This window comes from Neophocaena asiaeorientalis, unplaced genomic scaffold, assembly GCF_003031525.2.
Source record: "Neophocaena asiaeorientalis asiaeorientalis breed wild unplaced genomic scaffold, Neophocaena_asiaeorientalis_V1.1 scaffold659, whole genome shotgun sequence".
NCBI lineage: Eukaryota > Metazoa > Chordata > Mammalia > Artiodactyla > Phocoenidae > Neophocaena > Neophocaena asiaeorientalis.
Genome location: NW_020173776.1, coordinates 266,313 through 287,258, shown reverse-complemented (window position 1 = coordinate 287,258; position 20,946 = coordinate 266,313). Strand labels below are relative to the sequence as shown.

Here is a 20,946-nt window from a genome sequence, read left to right as displayed (position 1 = left end):
GTATAGCCAAACTCAGGAATGCCTTGTAATAAAAGCCATTTTTAGAAAACGTTCCTGCTGCCGCCACCCCCTAAGTTATCATTAGAGCGTCAGCTGCCACCTCCTATGAATCGGCCAACAAATTAGCATAGCGGGGCAGCAAGTCACTGTCTCGCCTGACTTCCTGCCCATCAATACACCCGAGATATGTTTGTGATGAGAGGTCCCTCATCATCTTTGACAGAAATCTGGCCCAAGGGTAGAGCTGTGTGGATTGTGGGAGGTGGAGTTGTAGCCTCTCTGACCGGTCATGAGCATTAAAAAACTAAAAAAAAAAGATTAGTGTTTATCCTCTCCCGCAGTCAGGGCGTTTTGATGGAAACTAGCTTCTGTCATGATGAGAAAACCTGAAAGGGTGCCTAGTCTGCAAGAAAATTGGAGCCTAGAGAGAAGCGTCACCAGGCACTGATGTCTGGAAGCGCCTGGTCAGCTCAGAACAGCAGGCCCCATAGATACCTTCTGAACGTGGATTCCATAAGTCACTAGGCAGCTTTCAGGCTTGTGGTTTGCTTTGCTAAGGACAGATGGGGCGAAGAGTCCTCAGCAATCTCAGGGCATCACACAAAACGACCTCTGGCTGCATTGTGGGTCAGGAGTGGCAATCACGTTGGGCTCTGCTCTCGACTTAGCTCTGGGCCCTTGCTTGGAGCTCGGGCAGCCTTGGCCTCAAGGTCAGAAACTTCCCGTGCTACGAAGCAGCAGTCCTCAACCATGCTGTTTTGGCTGTGAAGGGGTTCTGGGTCCTTTCTTACATTAGTCCAGTGTTTCACTTTGAAAAACTAAATTTGAGTGGATTCCGGGTTAGCCCTATAACAGCGTCACTCAGCACTCATTCCCTTGCGTTCCCCCAGGCTTTTTTGAGTGGGAAAGACGGGTGGCTCACAGCTAGCGTGCCTGGACTGGGCATGTGCACGGGAGGGGGCGTGCATGTGAACGCTGTGTGTTACGTGTGTCGTGATGGGGGAAGGGTGGGGAGTTGCTGCTATAAAATACATACACAGGATTGCTGAGCCTGCCTGCCACTGGAGCAACTGTGTCAAACTGGGTCTTCGGACAAGCCGTGCATATGAAGCTGCACCATCGGAGAGCCGGGCTTGGCTGGTAGGAGGAATGGGTGCTGGCCTCTCAATTCTGAATTTGACTCCAGCCTCACAGCCTCGGCCACCCCAGCCAGTTGTCATGGGAACTGGATTGGAAGAGGGGAAGAAGCCTCTTGCCCAAGTGCAGAAGAGCCCCCAGTCATCCTGCAGCTCCCCACTAGGGATTTTCATGGCAGGAAATGAGAGTCGTGAGGTCTAGCCTTCCCCTGGGCTTCTGGGTGGCTCTGAAAACCCTTATTTCAGCTTGAGGCGAAAGAGAAGGGAGGGAGAGGTCTTGTTGCGTGCTCCTTTCCACCTATGCTCGGAGAGCTCTCAAGGTTGTAGATTTTAATGCTTAAAATTGCTATGTGGTTCAGATCGAATGTTGTTCTTTGAATGCTTCAGATCATGGCCAGGGACCAGGGACTAGGCCCAGTTACTCGACTCGGCTCAGTCAGTTGACTGCCTATGAGGTCTTGGGTTTGGCCCCCGCAAAGGCATTTGGGCCCAGTGAGAGCGCATGGGTGACCGGGAGGGTCACAGGGAGACCCATAGGCACAAGCCTGTCTCCTGAGGCAGCAGTGCCGTTTCCATTGTTGGCACATACTTCTGTGGGCATCACCACCGAGGGTTGACTTGAGAGAATCAGACAATTCTCGGTCACCGGTAGGAGCCTAGAATGGAGGCCAGCATAACTGGCAGAACGACTGGGAAATACTGTCCCCCTGGGAGGAAACCACACCCACTCGGGGTATTACCAGATGAGAGATAAACAGTGGTCCTGACACTCTATTTCACGAGGCTTAGGGGGATGGTCATCTAACCTCCCTAGTAGAATGGGTGTCGTGGAACCAGAATACAATAATCATGCCAGTTGGATCATCAAACACTTTAAAATGTACCGAGAGGAATTTAAGGTACATATGAGGCTGCAAAGGTAGTGAGTCTGGGAACAGACTCCCGGGAGGAGGCTTGGGACTATCTCCTGGTGGAGTTTTCTGAGACTGGGGCATCCGAGGTCTCTTGGGCGAGAGAGGGTAAAACGGAGTCCCCTTAGGAACCTGTCCAGGTTTCAGCAGCTGCGCCATCTTGCATCTTCCCTCTCCTCCCTGGGCCCACACATACAGAGTATCAGCCCTGGAGGGTGGGGTTGGTTGGAGGGTTTACCTTTTCCCTGCTCTGCTCGACTCTATTCTGGTTTTCAGAGCCATCAGTGTCTCAAGAGCAGCATGGTTAAAGCTGAGCTGACTTCCAGCCCTGGGTGGTTGGGAGAGGCTGGCAGCTACAGCGCGGTGTCCTCACTGCTCCCTGGGAAGATCTGGGCACGGGACTTAGGGACCTGGGCAACTCGGTTAACTTTTCTCTGCACCAGTTTTCCAAATCACGAATGGGGTTTATACTAACCGCCCTGTAAGCGTGTAGTAGAATCAAATGAAATCTGCCTGGGAGCACTTGGAAATGATATCCTTGCATATACTTATCAGGACAGACTTTGATGCCAGTTGCAAAGGAGTGTGTGTGGGAGGCCTCGGGAGCCCTCTGGAGCTGCCGTGGCAGGGGCTGTGTGTTTTAGAGTGGGGAGGGATAAAATGACAGCAGTTTAAGGAGGAGGGAAAGTAAGTGACCCTGGCATTCTAACTAACAATGTCTTTTGGAGATAAAAATAACAGTCCCAAGGGAATACTGACATTTTTTTTTTTTTAATGCCTTTATTCTCGTCTTGGATTTTGTTTTCTTTTTTTGCTCTTAAGCCCAGAGAAGTACTTCCCACTTCACATGCCCTCCTCCTCCATCACTTTCAGCCGAGAGCCCAGGATGCGTGAGAATGATGCAACATCTCCTCCCTCGGTCTCGCCCTCTGCCATGGCTGCCCCTTCGTGTGACTGAAGCTTTGGGCTGTCTGCGGGAGGGGCAGCCTTTTCCTTGAGAGTGTTTGGGGGTGGATTTGAGGCTCCCGATGTGTCTTGGGTCTCTGAGGGGGAATGAGTTGTGTCCAGATGACCCCCCCCCTGCAAAGCCAGCTGGCAGAGGTCACAGATGCTCTGGCACTTAGGCAGAGTTTTCAGGATTTCATTGCCCCCCATCCCATGCTCTATATGTCGCACGCCCAATGACCCTCGTGATCGGTCCCCTACTGGGACTGATGAAACATTTCCCACCTCCACCCATCACCCATCTTCCATATCCATAACCTCATCTTTCCCTCTGTCCTCTGTCCGCACTTCGGGGACAGTCATTGAAGTGGGAACACCTGAGATGATCATTGGAGAGCAGCTGAGAGGGGGTGAAGGGGGAGCTCCTTCAGCTGGATGGCCAGGCACCTCGGGGGGTTAGCAGGTGTCCTGGGGCTGAGCTCCTGACTAACGCCTGTGTTCCTCCACTCTGAAGAACATTCTTGGGGTGCAGAGTTAGAGGAGAATGGAAAGGAAGGATTGGCTGTGAGATCAGATTTCAACTGCCTCTTACAATCTGGCCTTGCATGGCCAGTTCACCCCCAGGGTTTAGAGTGTTCCCCTAATCTGCTGCTCGAACCCCCCAAAAGGGAGTGGTAGACCAGCAGGGGTGGGCTTTGAAGTCAGAGAGACCTGGATTCCGCCCTTAGCTCTGCCTCTTACTGCGGTGTGGCTGCTGGCAAGTCATTTAGCCCTTCCGGACTTCAGTTTCCTCTTCTATAAAATGGGGATAATAAGAATACCTACCTCCTAGTGTTGTAAAGATTCAGTGAGATAATGCAACGTAGAGCACCTGGTACGTGGGAAACAGAGCTGCTGCTAATGTCAGGTCCATAGCTCCCAATCCCGTTAGTACGATTGCTACTACCTACTCTGTGAAGCCTGCTTTGACTTCCCACGGAATTAGCTTCTCCTTCCTCTGAGTTCCTCCAGCCCTCAAGCCTCTGTTCATAGTCTGGACCTTGACTGTATTATCACTGTTGGTGCGTCTTTCCCTTACCACACTGTGCACTTGCCAGGGGCAGGCTCTGAGCTTTTTCGGAGTTGTATTCTTCTTAATGCCTGGCACATAGTAGGAGCTCAGTAAATATTTGTAGACTGGATGAGTGAGCAAGTGGGTCAGAATATCTGAGATTGAAGCCTGTTTCTCCAAGCAGGCTAAGAAAGCTTGTTCCAGTGGACTTGTGCCTTCTCTGTAAAGCCCTTTTGGCTAAAACTCCACCCAGGATCACCTGGTTTGTAAACAGTATTTATTCAGTGCTTCCATTTGGCCGGTGGTGACTCAGACTTCTAACCTGGCTGGCTCCCTGTGGAATGGGGTGCAGTGCCGGTGTCCCAGGTCCCACGCTACCAGATGGGGGTGGCTGCCTCTTCTCCAGGCCTCGCTCCTTGTTACCCCCCTCCCCTGCAAGCTTTTGTACTTTTCTTTCCTCTGCTATTCTGTGGTCGTGCCACTGCCATTCAAGGAGTATTTATTAAGCACCTACTGTGTACAGGGCACCAGACCATACACTTGAGCCCTTGGGCATATTCTGTCTTATGTGATTTGGGGTACGTAATTCAGTCTTCCCCAACCAGAGTGTAAGCTCTCCGAGGGCGAGAGAGTGTGTCTTCTACTCCTTTTGCTTCCCGTACAGCCCCTGACACAGAACCCCGCACAGGGATGGGCACGTGGGTAAATGCTTGGGGACTTGACTTCTAGGCTCAAGAGCTCAATGCGAGCTCTTGCTCTGGGGAAGGAGCGTCCATCTCAGTCAGCAGTGTGGTCTCTGTATGTGCCTATTCTCGGCGCTGTCACACGCCGGGAAGGGGGGGCAGTGATCCCAGCCCCTTGGTTCTCCTTTAGTCTCTCTCCACACATAGCCCCCCTCATCCCACTCACCTGCGCTCCAAAGGCTCTTCCCCTCGGCAACTGTGAAGACTGACCAGCTGGCTGATCTGTGTATCTGCTTATTATTCTGCTTACTTACTGTCTCTGTTCCCTACGCACTCGGCCGTGTCCTTGTTACCTTCGATTGTGAATTTCTGAACAGCAGGAGCTTGGACTAGGCCTATTCTCCCTACACAGCTCGGGAGCTTAAGAAAGGTCTCTTGATAATGGCGACAGTGAGGGACACTGCAGCTGGAGCGCTGCGATGACCAGCAGCTGAACTGGGGCTTGCTCAGTGCCTTTCCTCGGAGTTCCGAGCTTTTGTCTGCCTCCCGTTCCAGGCCCACCTGCCGTTTGCTGTCATTGGCAGCACAGAAGAACTGAAGATAGGGAACAAGATGGTGAAGGTGCGGCAGTATCCCTGGGGCACGGTGCAGGGTGAGTGAATCTCCAGGAGGGGGGCTGCGCTCAGGGATCCCCTTCTGTCTGTCTCTTTGCTTGTCCTCAGCCCCTGTGTGACCAGTCCCTAACTTGTCCCCAGTCTCTACTCATTCAGCTTGGGCCTCAAACATCCGTAGGTGTTGCCAGCAGGCAAACTCTGGCTCCACACCTGGATTCTCTGCGGTGAGCAGGCTCTCTTCGTCTGTAATGGAGAAAGCATTCTTAAAACAAAAATGAATGTACTTGGAGTAGGGTAGGAAAGAGTGTGTGAGAAAGCACGTGTACTCGCCTGAGTGTACCAGGAGACTGACAGCAGTGTCCACAGCAGCACTGCTCATAATAGCAAATAATTAGAAACAAGCCAGACGGCCATTAAAAATAGATTGGGAGAATTGTGGAATGTTCAAATAATGCAATATTATTCAGCAACGAAAATGGATGGACTTTAGTTACATCTACAGCAATGCATCTCAGAAACATAACACTGAGCTGAGTAAATCATAGAAGACAGGCCGTATGATTCCATTTATATGGATTCCAAAAGTAGATAAAACTAAACTTTAGGAATTCATGCATAAGTGGTAAAACTATAAAGAAAACCAAAGGAAGGATAAATCCCCAACTCAGGCTAGTGGTTAAGTCTTGTTGCAGGGAAGGAGAGGCATGAGATCAGGGACTCAAAGGGACTTCTAGGGCCCTGGTAACGTTTCACCTGGGCCATGGATACATCGGTGTTCTTCTTTTTTTTTTTTTAAACCTTTAAATTGTACATTTCAAGCACTCTTTTGTATGTATGATTATTTTGCAAATTAAAAACAGACGTATTGCCTACGGGCTCAGGAAATTTCCTTTTGTGGTCTGCCTGACACATATTATGTGGTACTAGTCAGTTCAGTGGATAAGGCCCAGGACATTGCCATGGGTGTACGAGGTGTCTGGTCCTCCGAGTCTCCAGCCATACGCTGGGTGGCAGACGGCAGGGGCACCGTGTGTGAGAGGGTGGCTGGTTTACTGTAAACTCATTCCGGCCACTGAGCAAACAACCAGAAGCTGGTGGGAAGTTGTCCACATCACATCAAGGGCTGGCAGGCTCTGGGGCACGCCAGACATCCTCCGGCGATAGCTGGCTTTGCCGCGGGTAAGGACAACGCTGGTCATCAGAACCATGCTAGGTTTTGGTCTTCTCTACCATTTGGGTCTGGGGATGCTCCTCCCAGAACATTTGCAAATGCTTTCTGGACCAACAGTCCCACCCTGGGAGTGAATTTTGGAGTCTGAGAGACAGGAACCTGAGGTGAAATGAGGAGAAGCTAGCAGACGTGGTCCCAATGACATACTCGGATTCAGACCACCCCACACCCAACCAACAAAGGGGGTTTTCCAAGTGTTTCTTGTAAGTCGGAGTTCGTGGTTCTGTTTGAGTGAGACAAGCCATGCATTGTCTGGGCCTTGCAGGGCCTTGGAGTCACTCCTTGTGACTGGCCATCAGGGACCACTCTCCAGGGATGGAGGAGGAGATTGTCCTGAGGAGTTGTCTGACTTAACGCTGATATGTTCTATGACAGCGAGGGGCTTTCTCCCAGAGGCAATGTGTCTTAGGCAAAGGGGTTATGTGAGCTGATTTGGGCTTTGGAAAGATTGCTCTGATGACCGCAATGCAATATGCTGCAACCCTGCCCCACCCTGTCATCCCCGTGTCCCTCCCTGTCCCCACAACCTTCTCCCAGACCCATGAGACAGAATCTGGGGTGACTGTGCCTGTTCATCATCTCAGATGCTACTGTCCCCATGTGGTCAGGCCACATCTCTCCATTCCAGCAAGGTGGAGCCATGCCCGGAGACACGTGCCAGAGCACTGCTCATGACCCGAAGTCCCCTTGCTGGGATCGAGTCCACACCTCTGTCCTTCTTGGCCACTGCCCCAAACGCAGACCTTTGCCACACTCTTTTGAGGAGGGAGCTTGTTCACTCAGGCTGGAAAGTGGGGCCCACTCTGTCCTGGTCATCATTGCTGCCATCAGGCCATTATCCACCCTCTAAAAACACCTCCTTTGAAGCTTCTACCATACAAATGGGCCACACCTGTGGTCCACATCCCTCCTTGTCACTGTCATCTATTGATGTCCTAGTTCTTCTCCCTTATTCTTTGGACTTTGGCGCCTGGTCATAGCCTTTGTCTCTCCTTTAGAGGACCTGGATTGCAATCCTAACCCTGCGACTTCTAGTTGTGTAACCTTGCCTGACCTCATTGAGATCTTGCAAGGATGAGTCCCTTATCTGCCTGATTAATTCCTAGCCTTCCTTCAAGAGTCATCTTAGGGGTCTGTCATCTCTTTGTTGAAGCCTTCACTCTCCCTGGAGTTCTCAGGCCCCCGGGCTTTTCTGGGTTTTTGTTGCACCTTGGCTATATACCTCCATGTTGGTAATTTTTGCATTGTATCATGTTCTTCCACTAAACTGGAAGCTCCTACAGGCAAGACTCCATGTTTTTGAATTTCCAGTGCCTCACACAATCCTGGGAACAGAAATTCTGCAAGTATTTATCAGATGGATGGTTGAATGTGCATTTGCCATCGTCCTAAAAGTGGTGCGGAGCAAACATTCCTGTGAATGTCTGATGGGTGAATTTGGGTTGAGGTGCTAATGAATGTCTTCTTAGATATTTTTACGGTATTGCAGTTTTCCATTACTGTCATTCTTGTAACTTTTCATTTGCCTTTTTAGTAGAAAAGCCAATTAGGAGGCAAAATTGCGAGCTCTATATACACAGATTGAAAGGCGATGTCACTGTTAGACATTTCCCGTCTCATTTTGTCCGTTTCTGCTTCTTGTGACCTTCCTTTCCAATACCCCAACCACTGCTGTGCAGTTGAAAATGAAGCCCACTGCGACTTTGTGAAGCTGCGGGAGATGCTGATCCGGGTCAACATGGAGGACCTCCGGGAGCAGACCCACAGCCGGCACTATGAGCTGTACCGCCGCTGTAAGCTGGAGGAGATGGGCTTTAAGGACACCGACCCCGACAGCAAACCCTTCAGGTCCTCGCCCTGGAGAATTCACAGGGGAGGTGAGACACGGGTGCCCAGACCTGGAGCCACAGGGCTAAGTCGCTCGCCACTTCCACTTGCCCGTCCCTTCTCTGCCTTGGTACACCTGCCAGGGGGAGCTGTGGCAGGACGGGCTTGGTAAGCATTGCTGTCCTGCTTATAAGGGTGGGGGCAGGGAGGAGGCCAGGGGATGGGCAAGGCCGGTTGTATCGCCGCCACAAGCATTCACACGGCAGCTGCGAGCCCTGAGCCCGGGCCTTGTTCCGCCACGTGGCAGTTTGTGTCTGGCCACTGCCCTACTTTCTACATCAGGCTCCTTCTGCTCCGTCGGGTTTCCAGTCTGTTCTCTAGCCCCCTCCCTGTTATCAAAACCAGATAGGACCAGGCAGCAGTCATTGCACAAGTGTTGATGAACTTCTGGCTCTTCAGTCGCTGTCCTTAGTGTTTGTGTTCAAGGGCAAGTTTTGTTTTGACCACAGGATGTTAATAATCATTGACATTTCAAGTCAGAATCGAAGATGCTTTCAGAGAAGAGGAATGTTTTTGAAAACATTGCTTCAAATGCTTTCAAATAACTATGCTGATGGGAGCTATATGTTTAAGTGTTTGATCTAGATGCATGATGTGTGACGTAAGCCCCACATTGTAAATTACCACGTGGTGTCCTTTATTGGAGCTCAGGTCCCCTTTCAGGAGCTGTCAGGCCTCGATAAGCAAGTTAGGGGGATGCTCGTGGGATAAGATGGCCTTCAAATGGCCTCTGAGATCCCACAGTACTTGTTCACAGCAGAAAGCCAACCTGGGGGCAAAGCATAGCCATTCCTTTGGGGATGCCTGGTTCTGGAGGGGCGAGTGAACGCCCCTTTCATGGACAGGGGCTGCCGGAGCCCCTGGAGTTGGAGGAAAACATGCTGGTCTCTCTAGTGGGCGTTGCCTTTGCTTTCTCCCTCCTTCCCTTCCGACAGCTTTAATCTGCACCTGCGGGGGAAGAGGTGTCGTCTAGTCTCCTCCCCTCCTAGGTCGGCTCCATCCTGACTACCACCGTTTCCCACGTTTTTGCCCTCTGCACGTTTTCTCTGCTGGCTCCTTTCCATGTTGCAGGCAGACATTCTCATCCTAAAGAAACTCTCCCTCACCCTGCTCCTCGTCACCAGCCTCCGCCCTGTCAAGGAGTTTGGCTGTGATGGGAAGGGGAAAGAATTGTTCCGTATTTACTGGCTTCCGCCTCCACTGCACCACTGAATGCAGACGCCTCTCTCCAAGGTCAGCAGTCACATACTCACGGCCAATTCCACTGTGGCCTCTGAGTCCCATCTTTTTGTAGTCTCAACATAGCATTTGATACTCGTCCCCTCTGCCTCCTTCCCGAAATTCTCTCTGCCGTTGGCTTTTCTAGCACTGGTCTGGCTGGTTTCAGTCCTGTCGCGTGCGCTGCTACTCCTTCAAAGCCTCATCGACAGGTTCATTTTGTTCAGCTTCTTCCTTTCCCCGTTCTTTCTGATGGCCTCTGCTCTTTTCACTCTCTATGTTCTTTGCAGCTGGTTCGTTCTACTCTCACAGCCCTAATTACCACCTAGAAATAGATTACTCCTAAGCTAACATCTTACTTTTGAGCTCCAAACCCAGTGATCCCACTGCTTACTGGATATTTTCACTTGGCTGTCCCATAGAGGATGTACCTGAAACTCAAGCTGTCTCAAATTTAATTCATCTCCTTAAACGTACTCCTTCTCCAGTGTTCCCTGTCGTAGTACATGGCACCACCATCCATCTGGTTGCCCAGGTCGAAAAACCAGAATCATCTTTGACTCCTCCCAAGTCCTGGGAGTTCTGCTTCCCTCGCTTGTCTCCCATTCCCACATTCCTTCCCAGCCCTTGACGTTAATTAAGATCCTGTCATTTCTTACTTGGATTGTTGGAAAGTCCGTCCTTCACACAGTGCCCAGAGCGGTCTTTCCCATTTTCAAACTGTATCAAGTCAGCCCTGCTTAAAACATCTAAGTCTTAACATGGCATCCAATGCCTGCTCTCTCCTGCCACATTCAGGAACCTCATCTCCCACTACTCCAGCCAGATGTGCCATTCCTTCTCCACATGTGCCCTTCCACAGGCTCCCCTCTTTGGAGCACACATCCTCTTCCTGTTCACCAGGCTAACTCCTATTTCTTTAAAACTAAGTCCAGGCCGGGGGCAGGGAGACTTAACCCAGGCATCTCCCACTAGACTGTGAGTTCCTTGGCAGGCACAGTGGCTGTTGGCTCTAGATACTGAGTAACTAGCATAGTATCACTTATTTCTGTGTCCAGCACGTGGTGGAGTCTCATCAAGTGTTTGTTGAAATCGTCCATCAATGTGATCAGTTTCAGATATCTCTCGGGTTCACTGGGGTGGCCCCATAACCCCGCAGCACCCCGTGACCCTGCTGTCACGTGCCAGTCCAGGTGCCCATAGCTGTATGCTTCTGCTTTTGCACGTCCCACAGAATTGAGGAAGAGAGGGTGGGAGAACCCAGGGAGGATCACTGGGCCCAGTTTTCAGTGAACAGGAGCCATTCCAAAGGCAGGGGAATTAACCTGACCATGTTCGCAGCTTACAGGAGACGTATGAGGCCAAAAGGAATGAGTTCCTAGGGGAGCTCCAGAAAAAAGAAGAGGAGATGAGACAGATGTTCGTCCAGAGAGTCAAAGAGAAAGAAGCTGAACTTAAAGAGGCAGAAAAAGAGGTAAATGTGAGCCTGCGTGCCAGGTGGGAAGGAAAAGGAGGCTGAACTTGGGCAAGACAGGGGTTCCTGCCCCAAGAGAGCAGCTGGGGGAGTCTTGCGGCCTCCGGGCAGGAACGGGGCGCAGCATCTGTCACCGTGCCTTGGCTGGCACAGAGGAGGCTGTGAGATCTGTGTCTTCTCCATCCCTCATTCCCCAAGGTCGGGATGTTTTCTCATTCTCTGTTACTTAGTTCACTAGAGCCGCACTGTCCCATATGGTAGCTGCTAGCCCATGTAGCTATTTAAATTTAAATGAATTGAAATTAAGTACAGTTTAAAACTCAGTTTATAAGTTGCATTAGCCACATTTCAAATGCTCAACCCTCATGCCACAGAAAGTTCTATCGGGCAGCGCCACTCAAGAGTCAAGACCTGACCTAGCCCCTCGAGGTCGGGGGCGGGCTGATATTTCCCCCCCACCCCCACCCTTTCTGGGAGTTCGGAGCCCAGTAGGGACAGTTGATCACTTTCTTCGCAGTCCTGCTCCATCCTGCTTGCCCTGAGGGCCATGAGGAAAGATGGTCCCGGGGAGTCCTAGGTACCTTGCTGAATCCTAAACCAGTGACAGCTGCTGCATTTCCCCATCCACTTGAACATTCTATTCCATTTCATGCTAGCATTAAAGAAACATTTGTGCGGCTCTAGCAAGTCTTTAAACTAAGGCTTGATGGTCTATCTGGAGTTTTCATTACTTAAGCCGTGACTAATAGAGTAGAGTGCATTTAGCCCTCTAACCATTGCCTTGCCTCCAAGGTCCCACTACCGATTCCCCTACTGCTGCCAGATTAATTGGCCTCGGCCACAGTTTTGGTCACGTCAGCAACTGCTTCAGCTCTCTGGGCCTCGAAACCCATAAAGAAAGGAAGCACTTAATTACTTCCCAAGCCTCTTCCTCTTTTAATCTGCTGTCCGGTGTTATTGCCAAAGCCCATGGCAAGAGAACTGACTTCATTTCAGTTTCACTTTTCAAAAGAATAATATCACCCAGTACTTTTAGGAAGACAGGTGAGGGGATCTCAACGATAAAGAAAATGAATGAAAGGCCAGTGAACAAAAGCCAGGCGAAAGCAACTGATCAGCAGAGCTTCCACCACCAGCCTGCCCCAAGTGACTAGCAAAAGCTGGTTTACACAGCAGGTCTGTCATCCACCACCCCTTACTCAGTGACAGTCCCAGATACCTGGAGGACACGTGACCTCCTTCACAGTGTACTGTGAGTGCTGCAGAACCCTCCATTCCCTCCTGAATCCTCAAAAGAAAGTGAAATGATGCTTGGGCCGCTCTTACTATTCAGGGTAGTTTATCACATTCTAGTTTGTTACCACCTACACCCCTAGCTCTCTGATCCACTTATCACAGTGGCATGCCAGAATATTCTTGCTCTTCTCCTTTGGGTCTCTGGCTCTATTCAGGGCTAGTTAAGCCTCCCCTTGATCAAAGCTGAGGTTTCCGCAATCATCCCATTTTCTAAAATTCTTTTATCTCCTTCCATGTCCGAGAACAAGTCTTGTCTTTGACCAGCTTCGGCACTGCTGAAATTTTCTCCGCAACTCCCCATGATCTCCCTGATTGGAGGGAATAAGAAAAGGCAGGGACCCCTTTCATATTGAGAGAGATGTCATTATTTAATCATCTAAAGAATGAGTTGAAGGACTTCCCTGGTGGCGCAGTGGTTAAGAATCCGCCTGCCGATGCAGGGCAGGGGACAGGGTTCCATCCTTGGTCCGGGAAGATCCCACATGCCACAGAGTAACTAAGCCCGTGTGCCACAACTACTGAGCCTGCGCTCTACAGCCCGCGGGCCACAACTACTGAGCCCGCGCACCTAGAGCCCGTGCTCCGCAACAAGAGAAGCCACCGCAATGAGAAGCCCGCGTACTGCAGCGAAGAATAGCCCCCGCTCGCCGCAACTAGAGAAAGCCTGCGCGCAGCAAGGAAGACCCAATGCAGCCAAAAATAAATAAATAAATAAATAAAAAGAATGAGTTGACCTTGGGCAAACTCCTTAACTTCTCATACCTTCTATTTCCTTATAAAATGCAGACAATAACAGAATCTACCTCATAGGGCGGTTGTGATGGTTAAATGAGCTAATACATATAAAGTGCTTATAAAAGTCAGTGCCTGGCCTATAATAAGCACTCAGTAAATGTTCTATATTATCATTGATGTTATTTTTATCCATATGTAGTAACTCTGGGGACTCTTTTAAATAAAATGCTTGATTAAGCAGAATGCACGGTTCCCTGACCATATTCCGCAGCAGAAACACAGAGGTAAGATGGCAGAAGGGAACTATCCAGAACATGGTGCCCTTTGGTGCCATCATAGCCGTCCCTGGCAGAAATGGCTCATCATTGCTCCCAGGGGGCCTCCCCAAACTCCCTGTGCTTCCCTGCCAGCTGCATGAGAAGTTTGACCGTCTGAAGAAACTACACCAGGACGAGAAGAAGAAGCTGGAGGATAAGAAGAAATCCCTGGATGATGAAGTGAACGCTTTCAAACAGAGAAAGACGGCAGCCGAGCTGCTCCAGTCCCAGGGCTCCCAGGCTGGAGGCTCACAGACTCTGAAAAGAGACAAAGAGAAGAAGAAGTAAGTAGTGGGCTACTCTGGGGCGAGGGCCTCTCTCCCCTCCTGCTCATCCCCTCAGGGCGGTGACCGAGGCCAGCTGTGGGCTGATCTCGGTGTCCCCACTGGACCTTCGGATTCCCTGAGTTTGGGGAGCTGAGAGTAGGGGAGGGCGGTGTGTGGCCCCGGAGGCCCAGCCCCTCTGCTCGGCCCGCTTGGGAAAACGCTGCAAACTCAAGGTAGGAGGAGAGGGGGGGAAAGGGGGAGGAAAAGCAAAAGGAATGTGAGACAGGAGAAAAAAGAAGGGAGGAAACAATGAGAAGCTGCAAAGTTACAGGAAAGAGATGAACAGAAAGAAGTGCAGAGAGAGGGTAGCAGGAGCCTCTGGGCACCCTCTTTCCCCCGGGAGGCTGGAGCCGATCCAGCTCACAGGCCTCTGCTCGCTTGTCCTAGGTCTAAGGTGGTTCACCTCTCCGTGCCTGGAGACCCCCCCTCGCCCCCCCCCGCTCAGTTCTCACGGCTGCGGCCAACAGGGTTCAAGTGCTGCCGCTGAAGGCTGCAACCTGGTCCTGATTTCTCACCCCTTCCAGTCCCTCCCTCTCGGCTGCTTTGTTGTTCCCAGCCTGGGGTACCGGGGACTTGGTGGGGAACCCTCAGGTGCTAGTATCCTCTGCAGGCACCATCCTCCACGCCGGAGATGACTGTACAATCCATCTGTCTCCCCTGGCGTTTGGTGAGGCAGGATAGCATGAGCTCTTGGTTACCATGTGGGTCAGTATCCCTGACCCAAGCCCAGGCCTTGCTTGCTGAAGTTATCCATCCCTTATCCCAGAACCAGCGAAGAGAAAAGCATTTCCGACGGGACCTGTACAACACCAGGAAAACATCCGGTGGTCCCTTGCGCTCTAGTTGTTTGTGCAGTGTGACCGGAGGAGCCCTCATTTGCAGTGTCAAGCAGTGTCCTTACTAAAGCGGCCCGAGGATCTGAAACATGTCCCTGGTCATTGCCTTCTGTTCTTAGCCACTTGTTGCTGGACTCAACTATTGGATATTTGCCGGAAGGCGGAAACATCCTTTCTTCTGTGCCTGACTTATCACTTAAGGGTAAAACAGTATAACATTTCACCAACAATAAAATACAACAGTAAAATAGCTTATATTTAAAGGCACTCAGTTTTGCCATATGAATATTCTTTTTTCAAAAGTGTAATTTGGGTATTTTCACCAATTAGTCCAGAGATTTTTTGTTACTGAATCTCACACTCTGTGTCAAAGTCACAGACTAACTTTTTGTGGTAACTTTTTACCTGATAGATGAAGTTCAGGTAGCCCGAGAAAAGCCTCTTTGGGCACACTGTATATTAACTGACTTGTGTTAGTTGCACCGGCAGGAATGGATTCCTATTTTTAAGATCAGAAAAGTCTAAATTCGTCTTCCGGCCTTCATAGTCCTGTGGTGTTTGTTAACTCAGTCCCTGGGGCAGTTTCACAGCCTGCTGGCAGGAATTAGGAGATTCATTTGTTGGGACCCCACTGACACTCAACTATAAATAGTCCCTATTGAGCTGTTCAGTGGAAGTTCCTCCCAGACCAGGCTTTCTCCCCGTTGCCCTCAATTAACTGACTGCCACCCCACCCCCAGGCAGAGGACCCCAATAAGGGATTGGGGTCTCTCCAGTCTCCAGGAATACTTGGAGTTGGTGATGGCATCCTTTTCCAATTTTGAGATGAGTGAAAACCTCACCGGCACGAGGCATCTCCAATTAACAAGAGAGCCTGACAAAACAGCCTGTCCTCTTCCATATTTCCAGATATATAAGTGGCCCCAGGTGTGGGCTTTTTATGTAATTCCCTGAACAGTTGGCTAACCTCTGGAAGACCCATCATTAGACCTGTGTCACTCTTGTCCCGTGGTGATGATGGGGCGGCAGGGGTTGAGGGCGGAAGTAGGGGTAGAAGCATTTCTTCTTGAGAGATGGTGATCGGATCTAATAGAGTCACATACTGAGAACTTCCTTTGGCTGCCCTTAAAGAGGTTAAGAAAGAGTACCGGTGTTTCGGGGGTCCCTACCAGCACACCCTCCCTTCTTCCCCTCCCCACTCCTCCTAATCTCCTTTGACCTCTAACTCTTCATTGTTTGTGTCAGCATAATATTATGTTTGATTCATAATATTTGATTTCTCCCCAAGCTCACTCCATCTTCATCAGCTTTTACTGTTTTACAGTTAACTCTGCTGTTTGCTGCATGCTGCATGAGACCCAGGGTCCCGGTAAGCTTTATTAACTCTAAATAGAACTGGCAGTGGCTTCTAGAGCACATCTCCCCAAATCCCACCCCCTGCCCAACACACGTATCTAATATCAAAGAAGCTGCTTCATTGTCCTAGCTGGTATTCTCTTGTGACTTATATTATGAAAAAATAGGCTGGTGTGATTTCAAGTATACATGTGGGAATGTTTGCCTTCCTGATTACAAGTGGGGTGTTTTCAGACTTTTGCTGCTAGAACAGCCAGGTAGCATAGGTAGATCCTGTGATCAATATTTGAAGTTTCAATTTTGGCCATTTTTTTTCTAAAGGCGCCTTCATGATTACTTTCAAAATTAACTGAACTGCTGTGATGAGGGGAACTGTTGAGTTCACAAGCCCTGTTCCGCAACGTCACGGTCAGCCTTGGCGCCCAGGTTTGGGAATGTTTTGAGCCAACGGAAACTTGCTTCTCTGTTTCCCTCTGGTGGCTGTTTCTTACCTGAGGGGTTCAGGTTCTCTAATTTCGTTTGGCCCCCAAAACTATAATAAAAGTGGAAGAAAATGAAGGTTCTCAGATATTATAGAATATTTAATTCTCCAAGTACCAGCTTCATGAACACCTTTGATAAGTAGGTAAGCAGGTAACCGTTGGTAAGATGGATTCCTCAGGGCTAGGTGTTGCGTCTGCAGGAGTGAATACAGCAGCCCCTGGCGTCACATAGTTTATACGTTGGTTATAGCGATGATTAAGCTGCTTCTGTCTTTTTAACTGGGCTCAGGTAGTGAGTGGGGAGGAACATAAATATTTTAAATCTAACATAATTAGGCTTATTACCATTGTTAAACTTTACCATAGAAACTTTCAAGCAGGAACGAAAGAAGAGAGAGGACAGTACAATGCAGCCCCACGTACCCACAACACAGCCCCCAAACAACTGTCAACATACGCCAATCCTGTCTTATCTGTTGCTCCAAACCGACTGGATTACTGCAAAGCGAAACCCATATCATTTCATTTGCAAATACTTCAGCATGCATCTCTAAGAGCTCATGACTCTTAAAAAAAATAAATAACGACAACGCCACCATTATCACACCCCCAAAATGAACAGTTCGTTCACACAAAATTTCTAGTCAGTGTTCAGAATACCCCGGCTGTCTCATAAATGCCTTTTACATTTGGTTTGTTTGGGTCAGGGACTATAAAATATTGAGACTTCTCCCCACTCACCCATGGAATCTATGATTTAAACGGAGAGCCTGCTGTTAGTCACCGAACTAATTGCTGTAGCTACTGCCCTGGGGACTTCGGGCAGCTGGCAAAACATCCTACTTTCAGGCAAATCCCGAAGAGGAAGTCCATAGAGGCTTCTGAAACATAAGGCCCGTGAAATCGGGCCAAAGGAAACAACCCGAAAAGAACAATGAAATGATTTATTGTCTGGCTTAAAAGCAAGTCTTGGAGCCCTGTTAGCTGACTTGAATGAAACAGCAGGTTTCCACCTAGGAAGACTCACAACTCTGAGAGTGTCTGTCCGTGGCTGCAGTCCCAGTGCCCAGCACAGAGGCCGACACTCAGTTCATGTGTATTTTCTTTGGCCCCCCCCACCCCATTTTCAATGAGGACAACAGGAAAGTTGCATCCTGTTCAGTTAGATTTCAGTTAATGAAACCCGAATTAATGCTCTTTGACACAATTTGGTTCAGCTTTCCCAGAGTAAATCATTGGTGATGGCCATTGCTAAAATGAGTCCTGGCAAAACTATAATTAAAGCCATACTTTACAAGTGAGAGGCAATTGGCAAACAGTGGGAACAGCCAACCCCGACCCTGAGTAGGTTGGCTTTTTCTGGCATGCTCCTCGCCAACACACCACAAAAGCAGTTCCAAACCGAACAGGGGAAGGAGGCCTTGGCTCCCTGGGGTCTGAAAGCGGCAAAGGCAACCCGTCCATCCCCCAAAGCCCTCATTTCAGGGGTGGATCACAAAGGCCACCCCTCATTAACTAGAGTGCAGGCAGAGTGAGGCTTACTGTTCCTTGCTGGTTTTGAAATGGCTTGAGGCACTGCTGGCAGCTGTCTGCAATTGCAAGAGAAATCTTTCCTCTGTGACCGGCACACAGTTGCAGGTGCTATGTCTCAGTGGTTGCTGGCCCCTTGACCCTTGGTTGGGGGTGCCCAGTGCACGGACGGTACACACATATCAAAATACTTCAGCCTTCCCATGCAGCCCAGGACATAGGCTGTTGCAGTGTTCTATAGGTTTCTCTTCCCCTAGGAAGTAGACAAAGAAGAAAAATAGAGCTGAGCATTTGTATTACATTTTCATGCTATTCAAAGTGTTTTTCCGTATGGTACCTCATTTTCACATTACAACAGTCCCGTGAGGTAGAGGAGGAAGGGCTAATCTTCAGTTGACAAGATGAACAAATGGAGGAGTGGGGAATTTAAGAGACTTGCCAAGGCTCACATAGCGAGGAACAAGAACGCAAAACTCCTAGTTCCTGGTATACACTGCCATTCACGTGAGTGTGTGTAGGTGTGGATGTATTCACTCTGAGGAAGTGACTGTACAGACATACTCGGCATGTGCTTTTAACTGTCCCTCCCCAGTATCTTTATTTAATGAGATAAATGTGTTCAGGTAAAAAATAACCAGGGGCTTAGATCCACAGGCAAGGAGTTCTCAGGGGCACTGTGGCGTGAAGGAAAGAGTCTTGATCAAACAGCCAAGGGATTCAGGCGCTGCGCCTCTTGGTTGTGACTCTTTCTCTGTGACCTCAGGCAAGTCCGTTGGCCTCACCGTGTTTCTCAGCCTCCTCATATGTCAAACTTGCGTCCCAAGGATGAAGTTTAAATGGGAGAAAGTTCAAAGTGCAGTGTGAACACAAACCAATAATGGATCTCCATAGTTCAGGTTTTCAGGTGACTGTGGTCGGACCCTAGTGCAGAGCCCAGTTACTGCCCCCAGACACGTCTCGAACAGATCTTGCCCCAGGGGTACCAGGTAGTGGACTGGGACTCTCCGAAGGTGAAACCTCTACCTCCTCTGCTTTCCCTATGGGGCGAGGCACTCAGTGGCTGAGAGCCTGGCGCGCTGTGCCGTGGCCCGAGGCCACCTGGAGATTTGCTAAAGGTACTCCTCTACAAGGTGTCTGGGTGGGGGGCACTAGTCAGGACCTAGTAATTAAGAAGAGAGGAGTATTCTTGTGGCTGTTGATAATTGTTTTGCTAGCTAATGCCACTGTGGTCGCCACTCAGAGGTGTGTGGGTGAATGAGAGAGAAAGCATGTTCCCAGAAGCCAGTGCGATAAGGACTTAAGACCATCTAACACAGCTATATTCTAATTTATCCATTAGTCATCAAGACATTTTCTTCTAACCTTTTTTTTTTTTTGACATTAATCCATCCATTCATTAACCCAACTTCTGTTTTCATTTTCAGTTTGGGCTTCCTGTAGACGCCCTTTTCCTGTGCAACAGAGCTGGGCTTCCCTGTCTCTAATTCCCCCTTAACACATCTGTGGGCACAGAACCCGTGCCCTCCCCTTTCTTCCTGCCAAGGTTTATAGAAGCCCGAGAGTCTGAGGACGGCGTCTGGCCTCTGGTCAAGAAGCCATCAGTCACGTGGTTTAAAGATGCATCCTGCATCCCAGTGCCCCTCCCAGCGCCCCCAGCCGGCCACTCCCCACTCCCATCTTTGCTGGGCTGTAGCATGTTCAGGGGTCCCACCTGCTCTTCTATACCACCAGCTTCCCTGTTCCAGCTCTGGCTGCTGCTTGTTCCCCTGAGGTATCTGCATCCACCATGGCTGGGTGAGCACCAGTCAGCATGGCTTTCCCCATTAGTCCGCAGTCACTTGGCTTCCCCAACCGTCCCTCAACCCGCAACAGGAGAGCCACAGCCTCTTCTCAGAGGGTTCCAGAAGGAGAATCCTTTGGTGCCTTCTCCTCCTGGCCTGTCAGCCCAGCCCTTTCCAGTTTTGATTCACTCAAAATCATTGCACTCAAGCTGTGTTAAAAACCTGGAACGAGTTTACTTACAGCCAGCCCTTCCCAGACAACACGACTGCTGAAGAAAGTATAAATTTCCCCTCTCTGTTATTCTGAGTACCCCACAGATGCAGAAGGCAGAATAAACCTGAATATTAGTACCAACCTAGTGTCTTAGGGAATTGTTATGAGGTGTCTCAGCATCTCCTCTGTAATTTCCCTTAGGACGCCACACCATCCCAATAAGGCAGGGCCAGTAGCAGGTATAATCATCCCCTGTCACAAACTGCTAAACTGAGTGGTCAAAGAATCAGTGTTTTCAGTTTTGCTCTGAATCTTCCAGTCTATTTGGTGAATGTGATGATGAGTTTCAATCTGTATTTTGCGTGTGCCCCACAATAAGAAGAGGTGAGACTATCAGTTGGACAGGAGAAAAGAGGTGTGCCTTGGAAGGTCCCTAACTTTGTCTCCAGTCTAAGGATTTGGTATTTTAAAAATCTTCCAGCCCTGATTTGTATGATGGGGCCCATCAGATAGTGGCTTTGGGAGCCCCTTTGAAGTTGAGAGCCCTCCACTGTCAGGGCCACGAGGCACAGTGGCCTTTGGTGTTTGGCCAGTGAGAGAGTGAGAGCTGGAGTGACCTGGCAACGATCTGTGGCTAACACGCCGTTTCTCTGCCCTTCCTTTGCAGTAATCCATGGCTGTGTACTGAATAGTATTCCCTGCTACAGCTGGACTGGACTCCATTTAGCCTTTTAAGCCAAGGTTCCTATTGTAACTGACAGCTTTCCTTTGGAGCGCCAGGCAGCTGGGTCCCCTGCCCCTGCCATGTACTTCCACTTCAAGCCCCACCTCTTCTTTTGATTTCTGCCTCACAGTCCCACTGGCACTGACCATGACCTTCTTTTTTATTTTTGAGGGTTTTTTTTTTTTTTTGGTTACTTTCT

General features: G+C 49.7%; 1 protein-coding gene across 7 annotated transcripts in view; it reads left to right on the top strand.

Moving 5' to 3' along the window:
* Window positions 1-20,946, top strand: part of SEPTIN6 (septin 6) — a 61,518-nt gene that overhangs the window by 37,572 nt on the left and 3,000 nt on the right. For 5 of the 7 annotated variants that reach the window (XM_024751840.1, XM_024751841.1, XM_024751843.1 and 2 more), the window contains 6 exons: window positions 5,282-5,378; window positions 8,251-8,419; window positions 11,018-11,150; window positions 13,592-13,782; window positions 15,985-16,029; window positions 20,691-20,932. In XM_024751840.1, coding sequence (XP_024607608.1) covers window positions 5,282-5,378; window positions 8,251-8,419; window positions 11,018-11,150; window positions 13,592-13,782; window positions 15,985-15,988 — 594 coding nt within the window. In that variant the 3' untranslated portion in view covers window positions 15,989-16,029; window positions 20,691-20,932. Of the gene's footprint in view, window positions 1-5,281; window positions 5,379-8,250; window positions 8,420-11,017; window positions 11,151-13,591; window positions 13,783-15,967; window positions 17,068-20,690; window positions 20,933-20,946 lie in introns of those variants that run through there. The other 2 variants (XM_024751846.1, XM_024751842.1) reach the window with 2 other exon arrangements.